At 40.3% G+C, this 21,048-nt stretch overlaps 1 protein-coding gene across 1 annotated transcript in view; it reads right to left on the bottom strand.

Moving 5' to 3' along the window:
- Window positions 1-9,128: 9,128 nt before the first annotated feature.
- The window catches only part of LOC110499558 (choline O-acetyltransferase-like), a 25,963-nt gene continuing 14,043 nt past the window's right edge, over window positions 9,129-21,048 (bottom strand). The window contains exons 5-15 of the mRNA XM_036956362.1: window positions 20,213-20,266; window positions 19,678-19,855; window positions 17,783-17,960; window positions 17,377-17,546; window positions 17,077-17,177; window positions 16,495-16,623; window positions 16,162-16,284; window positions 14,757-14,898; window positions 10,905-10,967; window positions 10,629-10,766; window positions 9,129-10,255 (exon numbers count right to left, since the gene is read on the bottom strand). Coding sequence (XP_036812257.1) covers window positions 9,956-10,255; window positions 10,629-10,766; window positions 10,905-10,967; window positions 14,757-14,898; window positions 16,162-16,284; window positions 16,495-16,623; window positions 17,077-17,177; window positions 17,377-17,546; window positions 17,783-17,960; window positions 19,678-19,855; window positions 20,213-20,266 — 1,576 coding nt within the window. The 3' untranslated portion in view covers window positions 9,129-9,955. The remainder of the gene's footprint in view (window positions 10,256-10,628; window positions 10,767-10,904; window positions 10,968-14,756; window positions 14,899-16,161; window positions 16,285-16,494; window positions 16,624-17,076; window positions 17,178-17,376; window positions 17,547-17,782; window positions 17,961-19,677; window positions 19,856-20,212; window positions 20,267-21,048) is intronic.

The raw sequence follows: 21,048 nt of genomic DNA on the forward strand, positions 1-21,048 counted from the left end.
TCATTGACTATAATTGCCTTTGAAGTAAGGGATCTAACATTAAGTAGCCCTATTTTGAGATGTGGGGTATCACGATCTCTTTCAATAATGACAGGAATGGAGGTGGTCTTTATCCTAGTGAGATTGCTAAGGCGAACACCGCCATGTTTAGTTTTGCCCAACCCAGGTCGAGGCACAGACAGACACGGTCTCAATGGGGATAGCTGAGTTGACTACACTGACTGTGCTAGTGGCAGACTCCACTAAGCTGGCAGGCTGGCTAACAACCAACCTCAACTCTCATCTATTCATGTGGTACAACCAGCCTCAACTCTCATCTAGTCATGTGGTACAACCAGCCTCAACTCTCATCTAGTCATGTGGTACAACCAGCCTCAACTCTCATCTAGTCATGCGGTACAACCAGCCTCAACTCTCATCTAGTCATGTGGTACAACCAGCCTCAACTCTCATCTAGTCATGTGGTACAACCAGCCTCAACTCTCATCTAGTCATGTGGTACAACCAGCCTCAACTCTCATCTAGTCATGTGGTGTAACACCATAGTCTTCTCTCTCCCTTTCTGCATCTCACTCCCTTTCTCTCCCTCTCTCCCTTTCTGCAAGTATCTCTCTCCCTTTCTCCATCTCTCTCTCTCTCCCTTTCTGCATGTCTCTCTCTCTCTCTCTCGCTCTCTCTCTCCATATCTCTCTCCCTTTCTGCATGTCTCTCTCTCTATCTCTCTCTCTCTCTGTCTCTGTCTCTCTCTCTCCCTTTCTACATGTCTCTCTCTCTCTCTCTCTCTGTCTTTCTCTCTCTCTCTCTCTGTCTCTCTCTCTCTCTCTATCTCCCCCCTTTCTTCATGTCTCTCTCTCTCCCTTTCTGTGTCTCTCTCTCTCCCTTTCTGTGTCTCTCTCTCTCCCTTTCTGTGTCTGTCTCTCTCCCTTTCTTCATGTCTCTCTCTCTCCCTTTCTGTGTCTCTCTCTCTCCCTTTCTGTGTCTCTCTCTCTCCCTTTCTGTGTCTCTCTCTCTCCCTTTCTGCATTTCTCTCTCTCTCTCCATATCTCTCTCTCTCTCTCTCTTTCTGCATGTCTCTCTCCCTTTCTTCTTCTCTCTCTCTCCCTTCATCTTTCTCTCTCCATATATCTCTCAATTTCTGCATCTTTCTTTCTCTCCTTCTCTCCATATATCTCTCCTTTCTGCATCTCTCTCTCCATCACAGGTTGGTTTTTGGCAACTTAATTGGGGAGGACAGGCTTTGTGACAATGCCCGGAGCGGAATAGGTGGAACGCCATTTAATTCACTCCGTTCCAGCCATTATTATGATCCGTCCTCCTCTCTCCCCCTCCATGTCTCTCTCTCCATATCTATCCCCTTTCTTCATGTCTCTCTCTCCATATCTCTCCCCCTCTCCATCCTTCGATCTCTCTCAATCTTTCTCTGGAGAGAGAATGTTAGCTGAGTTGGTTTGGCATGCAATGTTTTTCAACATCATAATTGCAAAAGGGTTTTCTAATAATCCATTAGCCTTTTAAAATGATCAACTTGGATTAGCTAACACAACGTGCCATTGGAACACAGGAGTGATGGTTGCTGATAATGGGTCTCTGTACGCCTATGTAGATATTCCATAAAAATAATCTGCCATTTCCGGCTACAATAGTCATTTACAACATTAACAATGTCTACACTGTATTTCTGATCAATTTGATGTTATTTTAATGGACAAAAAAAAAGTGCTTTACCTTAAAAAACAAGGACATTTCTGTGACCCCAGACTTTTAGACGGTAGTGTATATAAATACACACACACACACACACACACACACACACACACACACACACACACACACACACACACACACACACACACACACACACACACACACATGTATAAATCACTCCAGTGACAGCCCTGTCCTGCATCTCGTCCAACAGGGTAAGATTTACACCCCATGTCTAAGCATGGCTTGCAAACTGGAGCCAGTCCACAATGTCAACCCTCAAATTGGTTATTGATCTAACAATCAGGATGTGAATCTCGAGTCACCAGCACTGTTTAGACACATTTTACAGTATTACCGTTTGGATTACAGTTGATATGCAGCAGAAGGTATTTGGTTTGGATTACAGTTGATATTCAGCAGAAGGTATTTGGTTTGGATTACAGTTGATATTCAGCAGAAGGTATTTGGTTTGGATTACAGTTGATATTCAGCAGAAGGTATTTGGTTTGGATTACGGTTGATATTCAGCAGAAGGTATTTGGTTTGGATTACAGTTGATATTCAGCAGAAGGTATTTGGTTTGGATTACAGTTGATATGCAGCAGAAGGTATTTGGTTTGGATTACAGTTGATATGCAGCAGAAGGTATTTGGTTTGGATTACAGTTGATATTCAGCAGAAGGTATTTGGTTTGGATTACAGTTGATATTCAGCAGAAGGTATTTGGTTTGGATTACAGTTGATATGCAGCAGAAGGTATTTGGTTTGGATTACAGTTGATATGCAGCAGAAGGTATTTGGTTTGGATTACAGTTGATATGCAGCAGAAGGTATTTGGTTTGGATTACAGTTGATATGCAGCAGAAGGTATTTGGTTTGGATTACAGTTGATATTCAGCAGAATGTATTTGGTTTGGATTACAGTTGATATGCAGCAGAAGGTATTTGGTTTGGATTACAGTTGATATGCAGCAGAAGGTATTTGGTTTGGATTACAGTTGATATTCAGCAGAAGGTATTTGGTTTGGATTACAGTTGATATTCAGCAGAAGATGTTTGATTTGGATTACAGTTGATATGCAGCAGAAGGTATTTGGTTTGGATTACAGTTGATATGCAGCAGAAGGTATTTGGTTTGGATTACAGTTGATATGCAGCAGAAGGTATTTGGTTTGGATTACAGTTGATATTCAGCAGAAGGTATTTGGTTTGGATTACAGTTGATATTCAGCAGAAGGTATTTGGTTTGGATTACAGTTGATATTCAGCAGAAGATGTTTGGTTTGGATTACAGTTGATATGCAGCAGAAGGTATTTGGTTTGGATTACAGTTGATATTCAGCAGAAGGTATTTGGTTTGGATTACAGTTGATATGCAGCAGAAGGTATTTGGTTTGGATTACAGTTGATATGCAGCAGAAGATATTTGGTTTGGATTACAGTTGATATTCAGCAGAAGGTATTTGGTTTGGATTACAGTTGATATGCAGCAGAAGGTGCTGTAAGTAAATAAATGCTTAGGTGGCATTTTTTTTATATGGGGGAAGCATGATATAATTACGCAGAATAAAAATATAAACGCAACATGTAAAGTGTTTCATGTTTCATGAGCTGAAATAAAAGATCCCAGAAATATTTTCTCTCAAATTTTGTTCACAAATTTGTTTAGATCCCTGTTAGTGAGTATTTCTCATTTGCCTAGATAATCCATCCACCTGACAGGTGTGGCATATCAAGAAGCTGATTAAACAGCATGATCATTACAAAGGTGGACCTTGTGCTGGGGACAATAAAAGTCCTCTCTAAAATGTGCAGTTTTGTCACACAACACAATGCCACAGATGCCTCAAGTTTTGAGAGTTTCTATTGGTCAAATTGAGGTATGTTTATCTCCCGTTTCGTTACATTTGCTTCCGTCTAAGACAATTTTTTTTCAACAGAATCAGCAGAAGGAATACACCCCTGATCACACGCAAACACAGTTCACTTTCATCGCAGCCACATACAAACAGCATGATCACTTTACTCGTTGTAATGCCTTCTCGCATCTACGTGCTCTCCTCCTCTCTCACCTTTTCCTTTCAGTTGTGGACTTCAGTGCACAACACATCAGCTGTCTGTGATAAGGCAAAAAAAAAACTTTTACAAGCCAAACCTTCATATCATAACCGCTAACCGCAACACACTACATGGTTGTCACCCTATTATCTGAAGTCATAGTCAACATAGCTAATAGAACTAATGCATTATCAAACCCACTACAATCATGCAGTACAGTGTACAGTTAGCATACACTTTAGCAGTTACACCGGCAGGCCCCAGTGGCAATAAAGGAATAAAACCAAAAGCCGTGACTTGGAAGAGTTCTAGTGTTAGATAAGCATAGCATATCTATTTGAGCCGGGTGTTTGAGTAGGCTAAACTAGCCAGCTAGCTACGTAAGTTAAAGTGAAAGAAATACTACAAATATATAGCTAGCACTCTCTCGCTCTCCCTCTCTATCTTGCTTCTTCTGTTAAACTATTATCTTTCTCTCTCTTTGAGTCAACTACTCAACATATTTTATGCACTGCAGTGCTAACTAGCTGTAGCATATGCTTTCAGTACTATAATCATTCTCTCATCCTTTCATTGGGTGGACAACATGTCAGTTCAGGTTGCAAGAGCTCTGATAGGTTGGAGGACATCCTCTGGAAGTTTTCATAATTACTGTGTAAGTTTATGGAAGGGGGTGAGTACCATGAGCCTCCTAGGTTTTGTATTGATGTCAATGTACCCATAGGAAGACGGAAGCTAGCTGTCCTCCGGCTAAACCATGGTGCTACCCCTACAGAGTGCTGTTGAGGCTACTGTTGACCTTCGTTGCAAAACAGTGAGTTTTTATCAATAATATGGTGACGTGACTATATTTAGTAGAGTTTTATCTAAAAAGGAAAACTTTTTTTAATGTTTCACTATTTTTAGTTTTAATGACATTCGCTGAGGAGGATGGTCCTCCTCGTCCTCCTCTGAGGAGCCTCCACTGATTAAATAAAATATACCTGTACCTCATCTTGCCTTGTCCTACCATAATGAAACAGTATAGTACTATCACACTGAGCAGAAGTGTTTGAAGATTATGTTTCTTTAACCATAAGGATGCAACAGGTCTGTGAATATCATCTCAAACGGTGAATTTCTTCTTCTATAACAAGATGCTCCAACCAGGATTTCTATACCCGTGTGCTTCCCAAACAACACTCTATTACTTTCTTTAGTCCACTACTTTACCCGATAGGGTTCTGGTCAAAAGTAGTGCACTATATAGGGAATAGGATGGCATTTGGGATTCAGCCCCTTGTCTCAGCTCTTTCCTGGCATGTAAATGTTACAGAGAGAGCTATTAGTTAATAGGCCTTCACTTCTTACCCAATTAGGCTTTGAGATGTTGTGTGAAAACTGAGCCAGATTTGAACTTCTTCTCCTTCAGAAATGCCAGGCAGGTTATTATCCTTTAGTGAGGAAAACAGACAGCCATAGTCTGGCTTAATTTATTTTTTTAAATAAGAATGACAGTGTGGTGTTACGAAACGATTGTTATTGTCTTTGAATTTACTTTTAAATGGTCACAGACTGAACCGTCTCAATACCTGAAACACAAGGCTTCTGTGTGAGATTGTTTTCCATCTAGACTTACATTCTAAATGGCACACTATCCCCTATGTAGTGCACTATTTTTTTTTGACTAGGGCCCATACAGTTCTGGTCAAAAGTAGTGCACTAAATAGGGAATAGGGTGCCATTTGGGATGCACTACTAGATTCATTTCCAGAAGGGGGGGGAAAAAAAAATGTAATGCTCAGCTTCCTTTTTCCAGCGATGTCTTGAACAACGCATTTAATTGACAGTTATAGTTATGGTTAGAAACGTGATAATTGCCCGTTGAATGGCTTCATGGGGTTTACTTGTGGCTAATGTTTTTTGATCCGTGAGCTAACGCTCATTCAAAAGAAGGTGACACTGATAGAGGGAATTAGCTATTACAACGTGCCATCTGAATACCGTACTAAGGATTATACAAGGGATTAGCCGACTGAACAAATAGGCATTATGAATCTACTTTGCAAAGCGTGTGTGTGTGGCTTGGCGGTTGATCTAGTCTAGTTTCTTATCCTCTCTGAGACAATAAATTTAAATAAAACAGTACTGTGTTTGTAGTGTATGTCTCTCAGAGATAGACGTAGAAATGTGTTGTTAGAGCAGCAGGGTTAGCAGGGTTGCTGTCAGAGCAGCAGGGTTATAGGTTCTATTCCTGTAGTTCTGTGTTCGTCTCTTTGGATAACTGTGTCTGCTAAATGCTTTTTTTTTATGTAAAAAAAATAAGATAGTACGAGTCCCGTTTAGCAGAGATATACACATTCTGGGACTCTACTCTACTCAGAGATGGAATTAAAGGATTTTGGGCACTGGCCAACCGGGGATTTTGTACTCGCCCGGTGACATTCTGTGACATGTGATATTTGAAAAGACAACATTTTACCAGTCATCGGGCTAGTTAGGCACATTTTCTACAAGCCCGGATTTAAAATTACAAGCCTAGGGCTAGTGGGCTACCTTCATTTCCATCCCTGAATACTCCTTTATTCTCCCATCCTCTCTCTTCTCCTATCCCCTCTCTCCTCTCCTCTCCTCTCCTCTCCTCTCCTCTCCTCTCCTCTCCTCTACAGCACGGTGTCTTAATTGAACCACAACAGCACCCTGTATCCTTACAGGGGGGACACACATAAACAATAGGGCTCCAGTCAGTCAATAGCAGTCAGCAGGTGAGCCTGTCTCTCAGTCTGCTGCGTGGCAGACACCGATCAGCACTGATGTTCCCATCACACATCCACAGGTGGGCTTCCTACAACCATCGATTCGAACCTGTCCAAGTTCATCTGGTCTGGATTGGTCTGGACTGGACTGGGTCTGGTCTGGTCTGGTCAACGGCTGCCTAGTCAACAGATCATTTGGTAGAGCATGACAATTGCCAAGCCAGAACATACCAAATTAGATACTATGAGTCCTACTTTCCAGTACTACAACATACCAAATTAGATACTATGATTCCTAGTCAACCTGTCTGTTTTACTAATGTGAAGTAAAGTTTCACAGTGTGTGTATCTCGCTCACATAAAATAATGAGAAACCTAATTGGCCCAGCTAGGTTGTTGAAGCCTGACTAAACGGTGTGTGGTTATGTGGGGGACTTGGCTGCCTTGGTTCAGTGGTTTAACCAATGGAGAATACAATTCAGCTGTCTCCCTAAAGACCCAATCAGATGCCAGTGGAACCAAGCCATCTGCTGTATGGAGCGAGTTAGACATAGAATTAGAATCAGTAGAATGGAATTGTCAACGTTCTGTGATGGGTGAAACCGGCGGCCATTTTGAGTGTACCCATGAACGGATCTCCGTTCTAGTTATTGTTTTTTTCTATGGGGTTGGATATGTGGCTGTATAATTACACACAGATTGACTCAGGCAAAACAGGCTGGTTGTTTTCGGTCCAATTAGTGTGGTACTTGGACACGTAGACGGTTCATTAGAGAGACTTATTACAGTAGACTGTACCTAGACCTTCACATACTGTATATTGAACTGATTGTATTCCAAGTAGCATCCTATAAAGTGCACTACTTTTATAGCGTTATTGACATTTTGAGTCATTTAGCAGAAAACGTTTATTCGGAACGTCTTACGGGCGCAATTAGGGTTTAACTGCCGCCTTGCTCAAGGGCACATTGACCTAGTCGGCTCTGGGATTCGACCCAGCAACTTTTGGGTTACTGGCCCCACACTGTCTTTGCACCCCCATTCACAGCTCAGGATAGGAATTTAAGTGTGTTATTCCCTTGGAGAAGTTAGCCACACGTGATATTTTGGACTCTATTTTATTTCAGGACATAAATAATCTTGATTGCAGTATTCTCTATACACAGCACAAGGTTACAGCATATTCTCATAAATATATCTCATACAATACAATTTAAGGTTACAATGTTTTCTCACAAATATATCTCATACAATACAATACAATTAAAGTGTAGACATCATGTAGATTTTCTGATGAAAATAAATGTATGTATTTAGCTACAAAAATAAATAGGATTTTTTTTTCATAAATTATTAACATGAATGGCTACAGACTTGCTGTAGTTTCTATGAAATGAGTGGAACCACACATTAGGCTGAGAGGAAAGAAAGCTTGCATCCCAAATGGCACCCTATTCTCTATATAGGGCACTACTTTAGACCAGAGCCCTATGGACCCATGTCAAAAGAAGTGCACTATAAAGGGAATAGGGTGCCATTTGGGAAGCAGACAAAATAAGAACCTCAACGAGCAGCATATCAACACCACTAATACATTCCTATTCATTTGCATAATTCACACAACCCGTGAAGAAACAACTTCTTCCACAGAATCACCACATCCAATTGACAATTTACCTTCAGAGATGCAACAGTATGAGACAGTATGAGACAGTATAAGACAGTATGAGACAGTATGAAGCAGTATGAGACAGTATGAAGCAGTATGAGACAGTATGAGACAGTATGAAACAGTCTGAGACAGTATGAAGCAGTATGAGACAGTATGAGACAGTATGAAGCAGTATGAGACAGTATGAAACAGTCTGAGACAGTATGAAGCAGTATGAGACAGTCTGAGCCAGTATGAACCGGTATGAGACAGTATGAGACAGTATGAAGCAGTATGAGACAGTATGAGACAGTATGAAGCAGTATGAGACAGTATGAGACAGTATGAAGCAGTATGAGAGTGTATGAGACAGTATGAGACAGTATGAAGCAGTATGAGACAGTATGAAGCAGTATGAAACAGTATGAAGCAGAATTAGACAGTATGAGACAGTATGAAGCAGTATTAGACAGTATGAAGCAGTATGAGACAGTATGAAGCAGTATGAGACAGTACTGAATATTGCACAGAATCTATACTAGCTATAGCTGTGGAAATACCTCTAGAAATATTGTATGGTAAACATTTCCGTCTCAAGTTTAAAGGCACGGACAAACCGGTAGCGTTTCCCGGCCGAGAGTACCTAGCACCTCTAAAGTGATTGCCAGCCGTAATTTGCAAACCGACATTAAAGTGCCTGTCATCCTTTAGACCAGGGGTCTCCAATCCAATCTCTCCAGGAACAGGGTTGGAGTTAAAACCTACAGGAGGGTCTCTCTCCAGGAACAGGGTTGGAGTTCAAACCTACAGGAGGGTCTCTCTCCAGGAACAAGGTTGGAGTTAAAACCTACAGGAGGGTCTCTCTCCAGGAACAGGGTTGGAGTTAAAACCTACAGGAGGGTATCTCTACAGGAACAGGGTTGGAGTTAAAACCTCCAGGAGGGTACCTCTCCAGGAACAGGGTTGGAGAGCCCTGATGTAAACCTACATGAGGGTACCTCTCCAGGAACAGGGTTGGAGAGCCCTGATGTAAACCTACAGGAGGGTACCTCTCCTGGAACAGGGTTGGAGAGCCCTGCTTTAGGCTTTATTAGATAGATATCCCTCTTTGGCAGCATCATTGTAGTGATGATATTAAACCTAGTTCCTACTTTTGCTCTTTCCCTATGGTTAGGTTGCCGTCCGGACATGAATCCCATTAGTTACAATATGATCAATGTTTGCACGATAAATGTGAATATATTGATAACGATATATTCCGGTATATATATATATATTTAGGAGTTGTTTCGACAAAGCTAAATAAACAGTACGTTGAGCCTACATACGCTGAGATCATGTAGGAAGGAGTAAGTAAGTTCATTCTCTGTGTGAAGAGGAGCTGTCCGTCACTACAGTGCTGAAATAGCAAGCATGGCTTTAGTTTCCTATTACCAGACCAGTGAGCTATGCTCTGTCTAGACTCCCACAGAGTACCGATGGAGAATGAGAGCGTCTACATCGTATTTTCTACGTCTATATGTTTCCTTCCTTATTTTGTTTTAATGTACATTGTTACATAGTTAACGATTCATATTGACTCGAGAGATGAAGTCGTAGAAACATCAACTTTTATCGCACAAACACCAAAATATACACACAGGACAACTAGCTAACACTACTTTCACCACGTACCTGGACACGTGTCAGAAGTTGAGTGTAACTCCTGAGGATGTCCTAATATGGACACCGTCATCTGTGGGAAGTTGAGTGTGACTACTGAGGCTGTCCTAATACGGACACCGTAATGATATCTCAGTATGACTTATTTCCCTGTTTTCTGAGGTGTGCTCTGAGGCTTGCTGCCAGCTCCTTGGCTTTTCTCAACCGCCTTCGAGGCAGCAGCAGCGTTGCTCTGAGGCTTATTGCTCGTCTTGCACAGATCCCTCATCTCTACGAGGCCCTCGTCCAGAGCCTTGATAAAAACGGCCGAGCTGGTCTCGGTGCTGCCGTGGAAGCTGGTCACGCTGAAGAGGAGGTGGTCTGCCTGTGGGTTGTAGCAGCACCCGTAACCGTTAGGAACCACCGGGCCGTAACAACAGAACATCTCCACTGTGGTGGGGACCTGAAGAAGGTATACCAGTTAATGCAACATGTACTTAAGATATACACAGGTGTACTTTAACAAGGGATTCATACGTAGTTTATAAACCGTTACTGATTACTTCATAGATAATTAATATATGTAATGAACACTTATAACACAATTTGTTGAATATAATGTTCTTTTAATTCATCTGCTTGTTAATTAAGGAGGTTAGATGTAAGCAGCATGACTTTGGATAAAAACGTCTGCTAAACGGTACATATTCTACATTATTATTATTATTATTATTATTATTATTATTATTATCATTATTACTATTATTATTATTATTATTATTATTATGGCTGCAATAGCAATAGACAGATAGCAAAGAGACGACTAGATGCTATACCTGACTGGTGGAGAGAATGAACTGGTTACTGGCCACGTAGGTTTCATCAGTGAAGATCTCTGGCATCTCCATATGGATCTCCTGTGAGATCTCTCTGAGTCCTAGAAGGTGATTGTCTATTCCCATCCCTGTAATAGCCTGCAACATAAAATTAAAAACCTATCTTGAACCCTTAGAACTGTAATAATATTAAATCTACGTAATTTAGAGGTTTGTTACGAATAGAACATTTATCAAATAAACTTTATACCGTTTTAGTCAAACACTCGTACTTACTGCAATTGTGGAATTTGTCTGGGCATTAATCGCATCCCACAATCGTTTAATCTTTTCTGAATCCTGTAAAATTGAATACAAACAAAAGCATGATAAATAATTGCATTTAATGTCAAAAGCTAAATATAATAATATAACAATCTATAACAATATAATATAATAATATAACATTGAACATTGTCTGAAGAGAGACAAAGTCACATATTTGACCTGTTATGAGTCATATGATAGATTCCAAGTGCTGTAAATCTGTAGAGAGATCAGATGCTTTGTTGTGTGTGTGTGTGTGTGTGTGTGTGTGTGTGTGTGTGTGTGTGTGTGTGTGTGTGTGTGTGTGTGTGTGTGTGTGTGTGTGTGTGTGTGTGTGTGTGTGTGTGTGTGTGTGTGTGTGTGATACATACTTAGTCTCGACTGTTGAGAGTTCGAATAATAGAATACACAAGGCAAAATGTGTAGAACTGTAGGAAAAGTGTTTAAAAAATATACATTTTCTCTCCACCCCACTTGCAAAATGTGTAGAACTGTAGAAAATGTACTTTAAAATGTAAATGTTTCCGTCAAGCTGGTGGACACAACAAAAAAAGTGCCCTCTTGTGGGTGGTGGGGGTGGTGGTGGGGGGGGGGGGGGGGGCCCAAAAAGCTAGAGCCGGCTCTGCTCATGTGTGTGTATGTGTGTGTGTGTGTGTGTGTGTGTGTGTGTTTATGGCTGGAATGAAGGATACTCAACTCGTACAGTTTATTTTATTTTATTGCTTTGGTACTGTTTTCACAAGTACACCGGCATGACCAAATGCATGTGGACACCTTGAAAGACACTGAGCTCTTCAGTAAGGCCATTCCAACTGCCAATGTTTGTCTATGGAGATTGCATGGCTGTGTGCTCAATGTTATACACCTGTCAGCAACGTGTGTGGCTGAAATAGCCAAACTAACACTAACTTGAAAGGAGTGTGGTGAATTTGCTGACCGCAGCCCGTCTTACATTCAAACCCTTTTCATTGTTCATTCATTTTGTTCGCAGACATTTTGTCACCACAGAACCATTAATCCAAAAAAATCTAAGTTTACTGTGAAATAAAATGAGTACGTTGGTTTTAAAACCCAATGATGTATACCTTCTCTATGTAGCTCATTTATCAACCAATTAAATCCAAAATAAATGTTAGATACATGTTTCAAAAATGGACTTTTTTTTTATGTAGTATGTCACAGTACAATACACTGTTTTCACATCAGTCTATACACTCGGAACTACCCATTAAAATGGACTGAACGTCATTTCTGTCCCATGTGTGTGATCATTGAAGACACCTTTCACAATGTAATCCATTGTTTAAGCAGGCACTAGTTTGTTTGCATTCAGGCCTGTCTTGAGCATTTGGTCGTAGGTTGTCATAGAAACCGCATGTAAATATCCTCATCGTTCCTGCACCTGGGGGGGGGGGGAAACTCTTGGCGAATCCAATCCTGAAGGAAGGTAGTACGCTCATGGGGATGACAATCATACACCTTCCAATCTGTATTGTAATCATGTATTTAATTTTACAGTATTGTATTGTATTTTACAGTATTGTATTGTAATCGTGTATTGTATTTTACAGTATTGTATTGTAATCGTGTATTACATTTTACAGTATTGTATTGTAATCGTGTATTGTATTTTACAGTATTGTATTGTAATCGTGTATTGAATTTTACCGTATTGTATTGTAATCCTGTATTGCATTTTACAGTATTGTATTGTAATCCTGTATTGCATTTTACAGTATTGTATTGTAATCCTGTATTGCATTTTACAGTATTGTATTGTAATCCTGTATTGTATTTTACAGTATTGTATTGTAATCGTGTATTGTAATTTTACAGTATTGTATTGTAATCGTGTATTGTATTTTACAGTTATGTATTGTAGTGGTCCTGCTCGTGGCTCAGTTCATAAGAGCATGGCACTAGCAACACCAGAGTTGTGGGTTCAATTCCCACTGGATTCACGTACCAAAAATGTGTGGACTGTTGCCACGTTGGATAAAAAGTGTCTCTGCTATGTACATGGCATATATTAGGGTGTTAGAAAACTACCACAGTTAACTTCCTTTAGGATACATGTTTACTGTATAGGGGATATATTTATTATTGTTTTTGACTTTCTGGATAATGCGTGTATTGCTATTGTATTGATAGATGTTACTGCGCTGTTGGATCGAGAAACATAAGCATTTCACTTCTGTAAAATCTCTGTAACGATTCTCGTTGGTGGAAGGAGAGGAGGACCAAAATGCAGCGTGGTAAGTGTTCGTCATATTTTAATTAACAGGAAAACTGAACACTACACAAAATAACAACGAAGAGAAAACAAAACAGTTCTTCCAGGTGAACCAGACACTAAACAGAAATGTAACACCCACAACCAAAATGGGGGAAACAGGCTACCTAAGTATGATTCTCAATCAGAGACAACCAGGCTACCCAAGTATGATTCTCAATTAGAGACAACCAGGCTACCTAAGTATGATTCTCAATCAGAGACAACCAGGCTACCTAAGTATGATTCTCAATCAGAGACAACCAGGCTACCTAAGTATGATTCTCAATCAGAGACAACCAGGCTACCTAAGTATGATTCTCAATCAGAGACAACCAGGCTACCTAAGTATGATTCTCAATCAGAGACAACCAGGCTACCTAAGTATGATTCTCAATCAGAGACAACCAGGCTACCCAAGTATGATTCTCAATTAGAGACAACCAGGCTACCTAAGTATGATTCTCAATCAGAGAGACCACGAACGACACCTGCCTCTGATTGAGAACCATACTAGGCCAAACACATTAGAAATATAACAACATAGAAAAAAGAACATAGACTACCCACCCCAACTCACGCCCTGACCAACCTAACACAACGACATAAAAAAAAGGAACTAAGGTCAGAACGTGACAATCTCCTTATCCGCGTAGGCGACCACCTTGGATTTGATTTGTTACATACAGTATATCTCTGATCTCGTCAATATCAGATTTAAATTTGTATTTTTTTTTAATTTAATGTGAAATTAAAATCTTAACATTATCATTACAGTAGTACATTGGAGTATATCATATTTTGTGATGTTTCCACTTTACAGACATCTGTAGAAGACAAACCATTTTACATCTATAGGTTTTACCAAACGGTTAAGTGATCATCGATTAAGAGCAGTTGGATTTAAGTAAAATGTCTTTTAACAACAGAGAAGAGAATCATGTCAAAACGTAATGTGAGCATTGTGAAAAGCACTTACTTTATAGGAATGTGTATTGCAATGTGAAATATGTCTTTCTAGATGAAACACTCATTAAGTTTGGTAAAAAAAAATGACTAGGATTTTGTGTGTTGTACTTAGTTCATTGGAAATGTGCTTTAGAGTTTTGAAACAAAATCCTTTTAAATTATCTGTTTTGAGTTTTCTACTAAGAGTTGTGGAAATGTACCACATACTTGTGAAAATTGCAGAAAAGCGATATAAAAAAACTAAGCGGACATGATGAACAGCATGATGGGAGAAGAGGACACGATGAACAGCATTATGGGAGAAGAGGACACGATGAACAGCATTATGGGAGAAGAGGACATGGTGAACAGCATTTTGGGAGAAGAGGACATGATGAACAGCATTTTGGGAGAAGAGGACACGATGAACAGCATTTTGGGAGAAGAGGACACGATGAACAGCATTATGGGAGAAGAGGACACGATGAACAGCATTATGGGAGAAGAGGACACGATGAACAGCATTATGGGAGAAGAGGACACGATGAACAGCATTATGGGAGAAGCCCATAATGGGGAGCTAAGTAAGAAAAATGACTCACAGAGAGAGATGTCTTCTCGTCCGTCATGGCCTTCACGAAGGCCAGAGTCTCGGGGGTCGCTGAGCGGATGTTGTCCACCCGGCCCTCATGGAAACGACGGATGGAAGCACTCTCATAAGTCGACACCAGCCGTCCATTGCATCTGGGAAATCACAAAGCAAAATAAATATCGCTACTGTATGTCAATGGAGGCATAATTCACTTCATGTGCGAACAAAGGAAAATAGTTTCTTTTTTAGGTTTTTTTGTTACATTAAAATGACTGTTATTAAGTAGTAAAGAATGTAATCAAATGAAAAATGTGTTGAAACAGGATTAAAACAACCAACAACATGTCCTTTTAGAGAACGTTCTAACCTCTTGAATCTAGGGGGCACTATTTTCATTTTTGGAAAAATAACGTCTCCAAAGTAAAAGGGGCTATTTTGTCAGGACAAGATGCTAGAATATGCATATAATTGACAGCTTAGGATAGAAAACACTCTAAAGTTTCCAAAACTGTAAAAATATTGTCTGTGAGTATAACAGAACTGATATTGCAGGTGAAAGCCTGAGAAAAATCCAATCAGGAAGGGACTCTTATTTAGAAAGCTCTGCGTTCCTATGCGTCCCTATTAAGCAGTGAATGGGATATCAACCAGATTCCTTTTTCTATGGCTTCCCTAATGTGTCTAGTGTCACAATACATAGTTTCAGGCTTTTATTTTGAAAAATGAGCCTGCGTCAGTGGTCAGCTGAAGTCTCTCATAGTGTTTGGTGCGTAAAGGACAAATGCGGCCATTGTTTCTCTCTATCCTACTAAGAAGCCACCAGTCCCGGTTGATATATTATCGAATAGATATTTGAAAAACACCTTGAGGATTGATTATAAACAACGTTTGCCATGTTTCTGTTGATATTATGGAGCTAATTTGGAATATTTTTCAGCGTTGTCGCGATCGCAATTTCCGGTCGATTTCTCAGCCAAACGTGAAGAACAAACGGAGCTATTTCGCCTACAAAAATAATATTTTGGGAAAAAAGGAACATTTGCTATCTAACTGGGAGTCTTGTGAGTGAAAACATCCGAAGCTCATCAAAGGTAAACGATTTAATTTGATTGCTTTTCTGATTTTCGTGACCAGGTTGCCTGCTGCTAGCAAGGCATAATGCTATGCTAGGCTATCGATAAACGTACACAAATGCTTGTCTTGCTTTGGCTGTAAAGCATATTTTCTAAATCTGAGATGACAGGGTGATTAACAAAAGGCTAAGCTGTGTTTCACTATGTTTCACTTGTGATTTCATGAATATGAATATTTTCTAGTATAATTTATGTCTGTTGCGTTATGCTAATTAGTGTCAGTTGATGATTACGCTCACGGATCCGGGATGGGTAGTAACAAGAGTTAAAGGTGTACAACACCTGTAAAATGCCAGTTGTAGAGACACCTGTATGTACGCATCTGGGCTCATCTTCTGCTTCTTGATGAATTCTTTTCCATAGACCTCAAACTTGTGTACATCCATGTCCAGATCTCTAACCAGCCTGAGGAGAAGGAAATATATCAATATATGTTAAAGTACCTAATGCCTCTGTTTTTTATATCCGTGTTAAATCCTTTCTGGGTAACACTTTTAAGTAACTTACTGTGATTGTCTTTCATTAAAACGATCAACAACAACAAAAAACAGCTTAAATGTGTGCGTGTGTCCATGTGTGTATGTGTGCAATCATGCATGCACATGTGTGTCTTGCCTCTGCAGTCTCTCAGCAGAGGCCTTCAGGAGGCCCTGGATGTGGGGCGTGGTCTTCCAGAGCAGCCTGCGAGGAGCAGGAAGCTCCGACACGCTGGTGGCCCTCCCTATCTTGGAGGGACTTCCTGTCCTGTGGAGAGAGCACGATCACATGACTTCCTTAGATTAGTGTTTTATTATTATTATAATTTGTTATTCATTACCATAATATTGCTTCATCACTGACCTCTAATAATATGTTAGTTGTGAATGTGAACTACACTGCAAAACATTAACTACTTCATGTGTCTCATGCGTAAAATGTTAAATATCTGATTTAAGATTTAATGTAATAAACTGGCCGTTAACTATGTTGTAATGAAGTACTTTGCGTGTTTGGTGAGTAAATATGAACTCTCAGATGTAAAAGCACAGGACCTGGAATAGAACCTTGGGGGACACCAGGACCTAGAATAGAACCTTGCGGGGACACCAGGACCTAGAATAGAACCTTGCGGGTCACCAGTCGTCAACTCCACCTAATCAGATTTAACCCTGTCCATATGGACACATACATGTAAATTAGTTTGGCTAGTTTGCTTACATGAATTTCATCAAGTATTCGGTACACGCCACGAGAACTATTCCCTCGAAGGGTGAATGCTCGCACACCGTGCCGCAGACTCCGTCCTCCCCTACAACAAACTGAAACAAACATTTCTATTCCAATCCATGGCCTCAGGACCTGTATTGTACTGATCTAGGATCAGACCCCCCCACACACACACACACTTTGTCCATATCATCTTATTCTTTATTATCTCAAATGCTAAACTGATCCTAGATCAGCGCTCCTACACCGAGACACTTGATGTATAAGGGTCCAGGGTTGGCATCGCCCTACCTGCATTGGCTTGTCATACCAGCGGTTTGCCCCCATCTTCTCATGGCCTCCTCCATGGAGCATCAGCAGGGCTCGGCTGGTATCCCCAACCTCCATCCCACTGGGGTCGTCTAGACACACCACGCACAGACACTTCTCGATCACAGCCAACGACTCTCTGTTAACTGAATCTAGGGGAGAGAGGGAGGGAGGGAGGGAGGGAGGGAGGAGGTGAGGGAGACAGGCGGACAGGCGGACAGGCGGACAGGCGGACCAGGTCAGTTTATGCAAATATATTTGTTTTCATAGTCTTCCCATGGTTTATTTCGAATTATTACTATAATTTAAATTATTATTTGATATTAGTCTTATTATTATAGTTATGATATTAATAAAATGTAGACAATAAGATGTTTTGAAGTGAAACCTTTAATGAGCACGTCTCTAGCCTGGGCCCATTCTGTTCTTCCATCTGACGTCAGCAGACCAAAAGGAGGCTGTCTCTCCTCTGTGTTCTCTGCCATCTTTACGATCTTCTCCAGTTGGCTTAAGATGTCCATTTCTCTCAGTGGTTTCTCCTTTACCACTAGGTCCATCACAAAGAACTGAGAAGAAGACAAATCCTTTTTAGAAATAGGATTGGATTTTTTTTGCGGATGGGTTTTTTTTTTTGCTCCCAAAGGGAAATTTCGTCGTGGACATTGAACAAAGGTGATGGTATTTCCACGTAGAATATCACAGATTAAAACATACACCTGATTCAAATGTATGTCTAAGGAAGCGACGACAACAACAAAAAAGACTATAAGATATGCTTTATCATAACACCTCAGAATAGATTACTGGCATTACAAAAATCTATACAGCTTTTTCTCCAAGGAGCAATTCAATGTATCACTCAATCAGACACGTTGGGTCAATAGGCTGTTAAAAAAACTAAAACCTGCCAATGCAAACACATCGGTCATTAGACCCCAATAGGCTGCTGACTAATGAAGGCAAAGTAAGAGAGGCAGAGGTTAACGATGTACCACCACCGCCTGCTTGAACTGTGTGTCCCAAATGCCACCCTATTCCCTATGTAGTGCACTAACTTTTTAACAAGAACCCTGGTCAATTGTAGTGCACTACACGGGGAATAGGATGCCATTTTGGCACACAGCTTGAAAACGTGAATCCTACGCCGCGATCAATTGTCCTTGTGACTCAAGGAGGCTCTCAGACAAATTCAATCAGCAGTAATTTAGTTACTAGTCTGTTTCTCCACATGGATGGCTCCTTAATATGTGTCCCTGATTGATAGTGCCTGGAACCATCTCCAGGTACGAAGGACTCTCCCCTCCTCCTCCTCCTCCTCCTCCAGATATTTCGTAATGCGTTCGTGTGATGGGAAGTGAGATTCATTGTGAAAGATAACTCCAGACTGGGACACAGTGTTAACCGTCAACTGGCTGCTTGTTTATGAAACGTTTCAGCCATTTTCTCTCTATGACCTTTGAACTTTACCATATACGACATGGCCTTGGGGAGGATTATCAGGAAGTGGAAGTTATTTACAACACTGACTCCTGGGAATCCTAAACCTCAACAGACACTAAACACACCAACGAAATAAAGTTATACTTTAATAAAGTTATATTTCAATAAAGTTATATTTTAATAAAGTTATATTTTAATAAAGTTCTACTTTAATAAAGTTATATTTTAATAAAGTTCTACTTTAATAAAGTTATATTTTAATAAAGTTCTACTTTAATAAAGTTATATTTTAATAAAGTTATATTTCAATAAAGTTATATTTTAATAAAGTTATATTTTAATAAAGTTCTACTTTAATAAAGTTATATTTTAATAAAGTTATATTTTAATAAAGTTATATTTTAATAAAGTTCTACTTTAATAAAGTTATATTTTAATAAATTTCTACTTTAATAAAGTTATATTTCAATAAAGTTATATTTTAATAAAGTTATAACACGAATATCTCTTGTCTTGTCAATGTTGACACAATGTTTTGGAATGTCGCTAGCTGTTATATTTGAGGTGACCACTTGCCTTGTAAATGTGGACACTGTTTGTAGCTGTTCAGTAGTGATAACTTTGATCACTGTAAGTGTTATTGGCGTCCATAGAGATACAATGTATTATATTTATTGCTGTGATTTATTGAGAAAAAAAATGGCACCCTATTCCCTATATAGTGCACTACTTTAGACCAGAGCCCTATGGCACCCTATTCCTTATATAGTGCACTACTTTTGACCTAGGCCCATAGGGAGTTTAATGATGCAGTTTGAAACGGAACCTTAGTCTCTCTCTGACCTGGTTCTTGCATGCAACGATGATGTGCTCCTGCTCGGTGGACCCAGTCTCGTGGATGACGAGGGTGTCCCTCTTGAGGCCGGGCAGACGGTATGTGTTGAAGAGACGGTAGTACTGCTTCATACACAGAGGGGTCCCAGCCAGCTGGCCCCGAGAAAAGTCCACGGGCAACGCCCGTCTGTCAGGAGGCAGGGCCCCAGAGACAAACAGACACAGACTCAGATCACCTGGGACAACCTCAGCTGCTCTACAGGGACACTTTATCCGGTCTTATATTATATATTCTGTTTATTTTGACTTTAATATTTGACAATCTTTATATTCTTCTTCTACAATGCTCTCATGGGAGAGACAAGGAGAGGAGAATAGAAGAGAAGAGAGGAGAGGAGAGGAGAGGAGAGGGGAGAAGAGAAGAGAAGAGAAGAGAAGAGAAGAGAAGAGACGAGAAGAGAAGGGAGAAGAGAAGAGAAGAGAAGAGAAGAGAAGAGAAGAGAAGAGAAGAAGGAGTGTTGTAAGCTGGACACACAGAACTCACGTGTCAATATGTTTCTTATACTCCAGAACTCCTGTGATGAGGTGAGCAGCGAATCTGAGAAGATGGAAGATAGAAAGACTGATTCAACACAGAGAAAACGTCATTTAGAAGGGACCTAGTCCCTAGTCCCTAGGTCCCACAAGCTGTGAGAGGCTGTTACAGGCTGTATATGCAAAAGTCCAGTCATGTAATTATTGGCATCCATTCTTCAATGGAGAGTATTATACAATGATAGTCTTCTTCAACAACTTTGCCTTGTGTGTGTTACTGAATTGCAACTATACAATTGTTCTGCATATGGATATTTTCTTTACAGGCTGTTAGAGGCAGTTACAAGCTGCTACATGCAGTTACGGGCAGTTACAGGCTGTTACAAACAGTTACAGGCAGTTACAGGCTGTTACAGGCTGTTACAAGCAGTTACAGGCAGTTACAGGCTGTTACAGGCTGTTACAAGCAGTTACAGGCTGTTACAGGCTGTTACAGGCTGTTACAAGCTGTTACAAGCTGTGATAGGCTGTTAGAGGCAGTTACAGGCTGTTACAAGCTGTGATAGGCTGTTACAGGCTGTTACAGGCTGTTACAGGCTGTTACAAGCAGTTACAGGCAGTTACAGGCTGTTACAAGTTGTTACAAGCAGTTACAGGCAGTTACAGGCTGTTACAGGCTGTTACAGGCAGTTACAGGCTGTTACAGGCTGTTACAAGCTGTGATAGGCTGTTAGAGGCAGTTACAGGCTGTTACAAGCTGTGATAGGCTGTTACAGGCTGTTACAAGCAGTTACAGGCTGTTGCAGGCAGTTACAAGCTGTTACAGGCAGTTACAGGCTGTTCAAG

This window comes from Oncorhynchus mykiss, chromosome 20 (genome assembly GCF_013265735.2).
Source record: "Oncorhynchus mykiss isolate Arlee chromosome 20, USDA_OmykA_1.1, whole genome shotgun sequence".
Classification (NCBI taxonomy): Eukaryota; Metazoa; Chordata; class Actinopteri; order Salmoniformes; family Salmonidae; genus Oncorhynchus; species Oncorhynchus mykiss.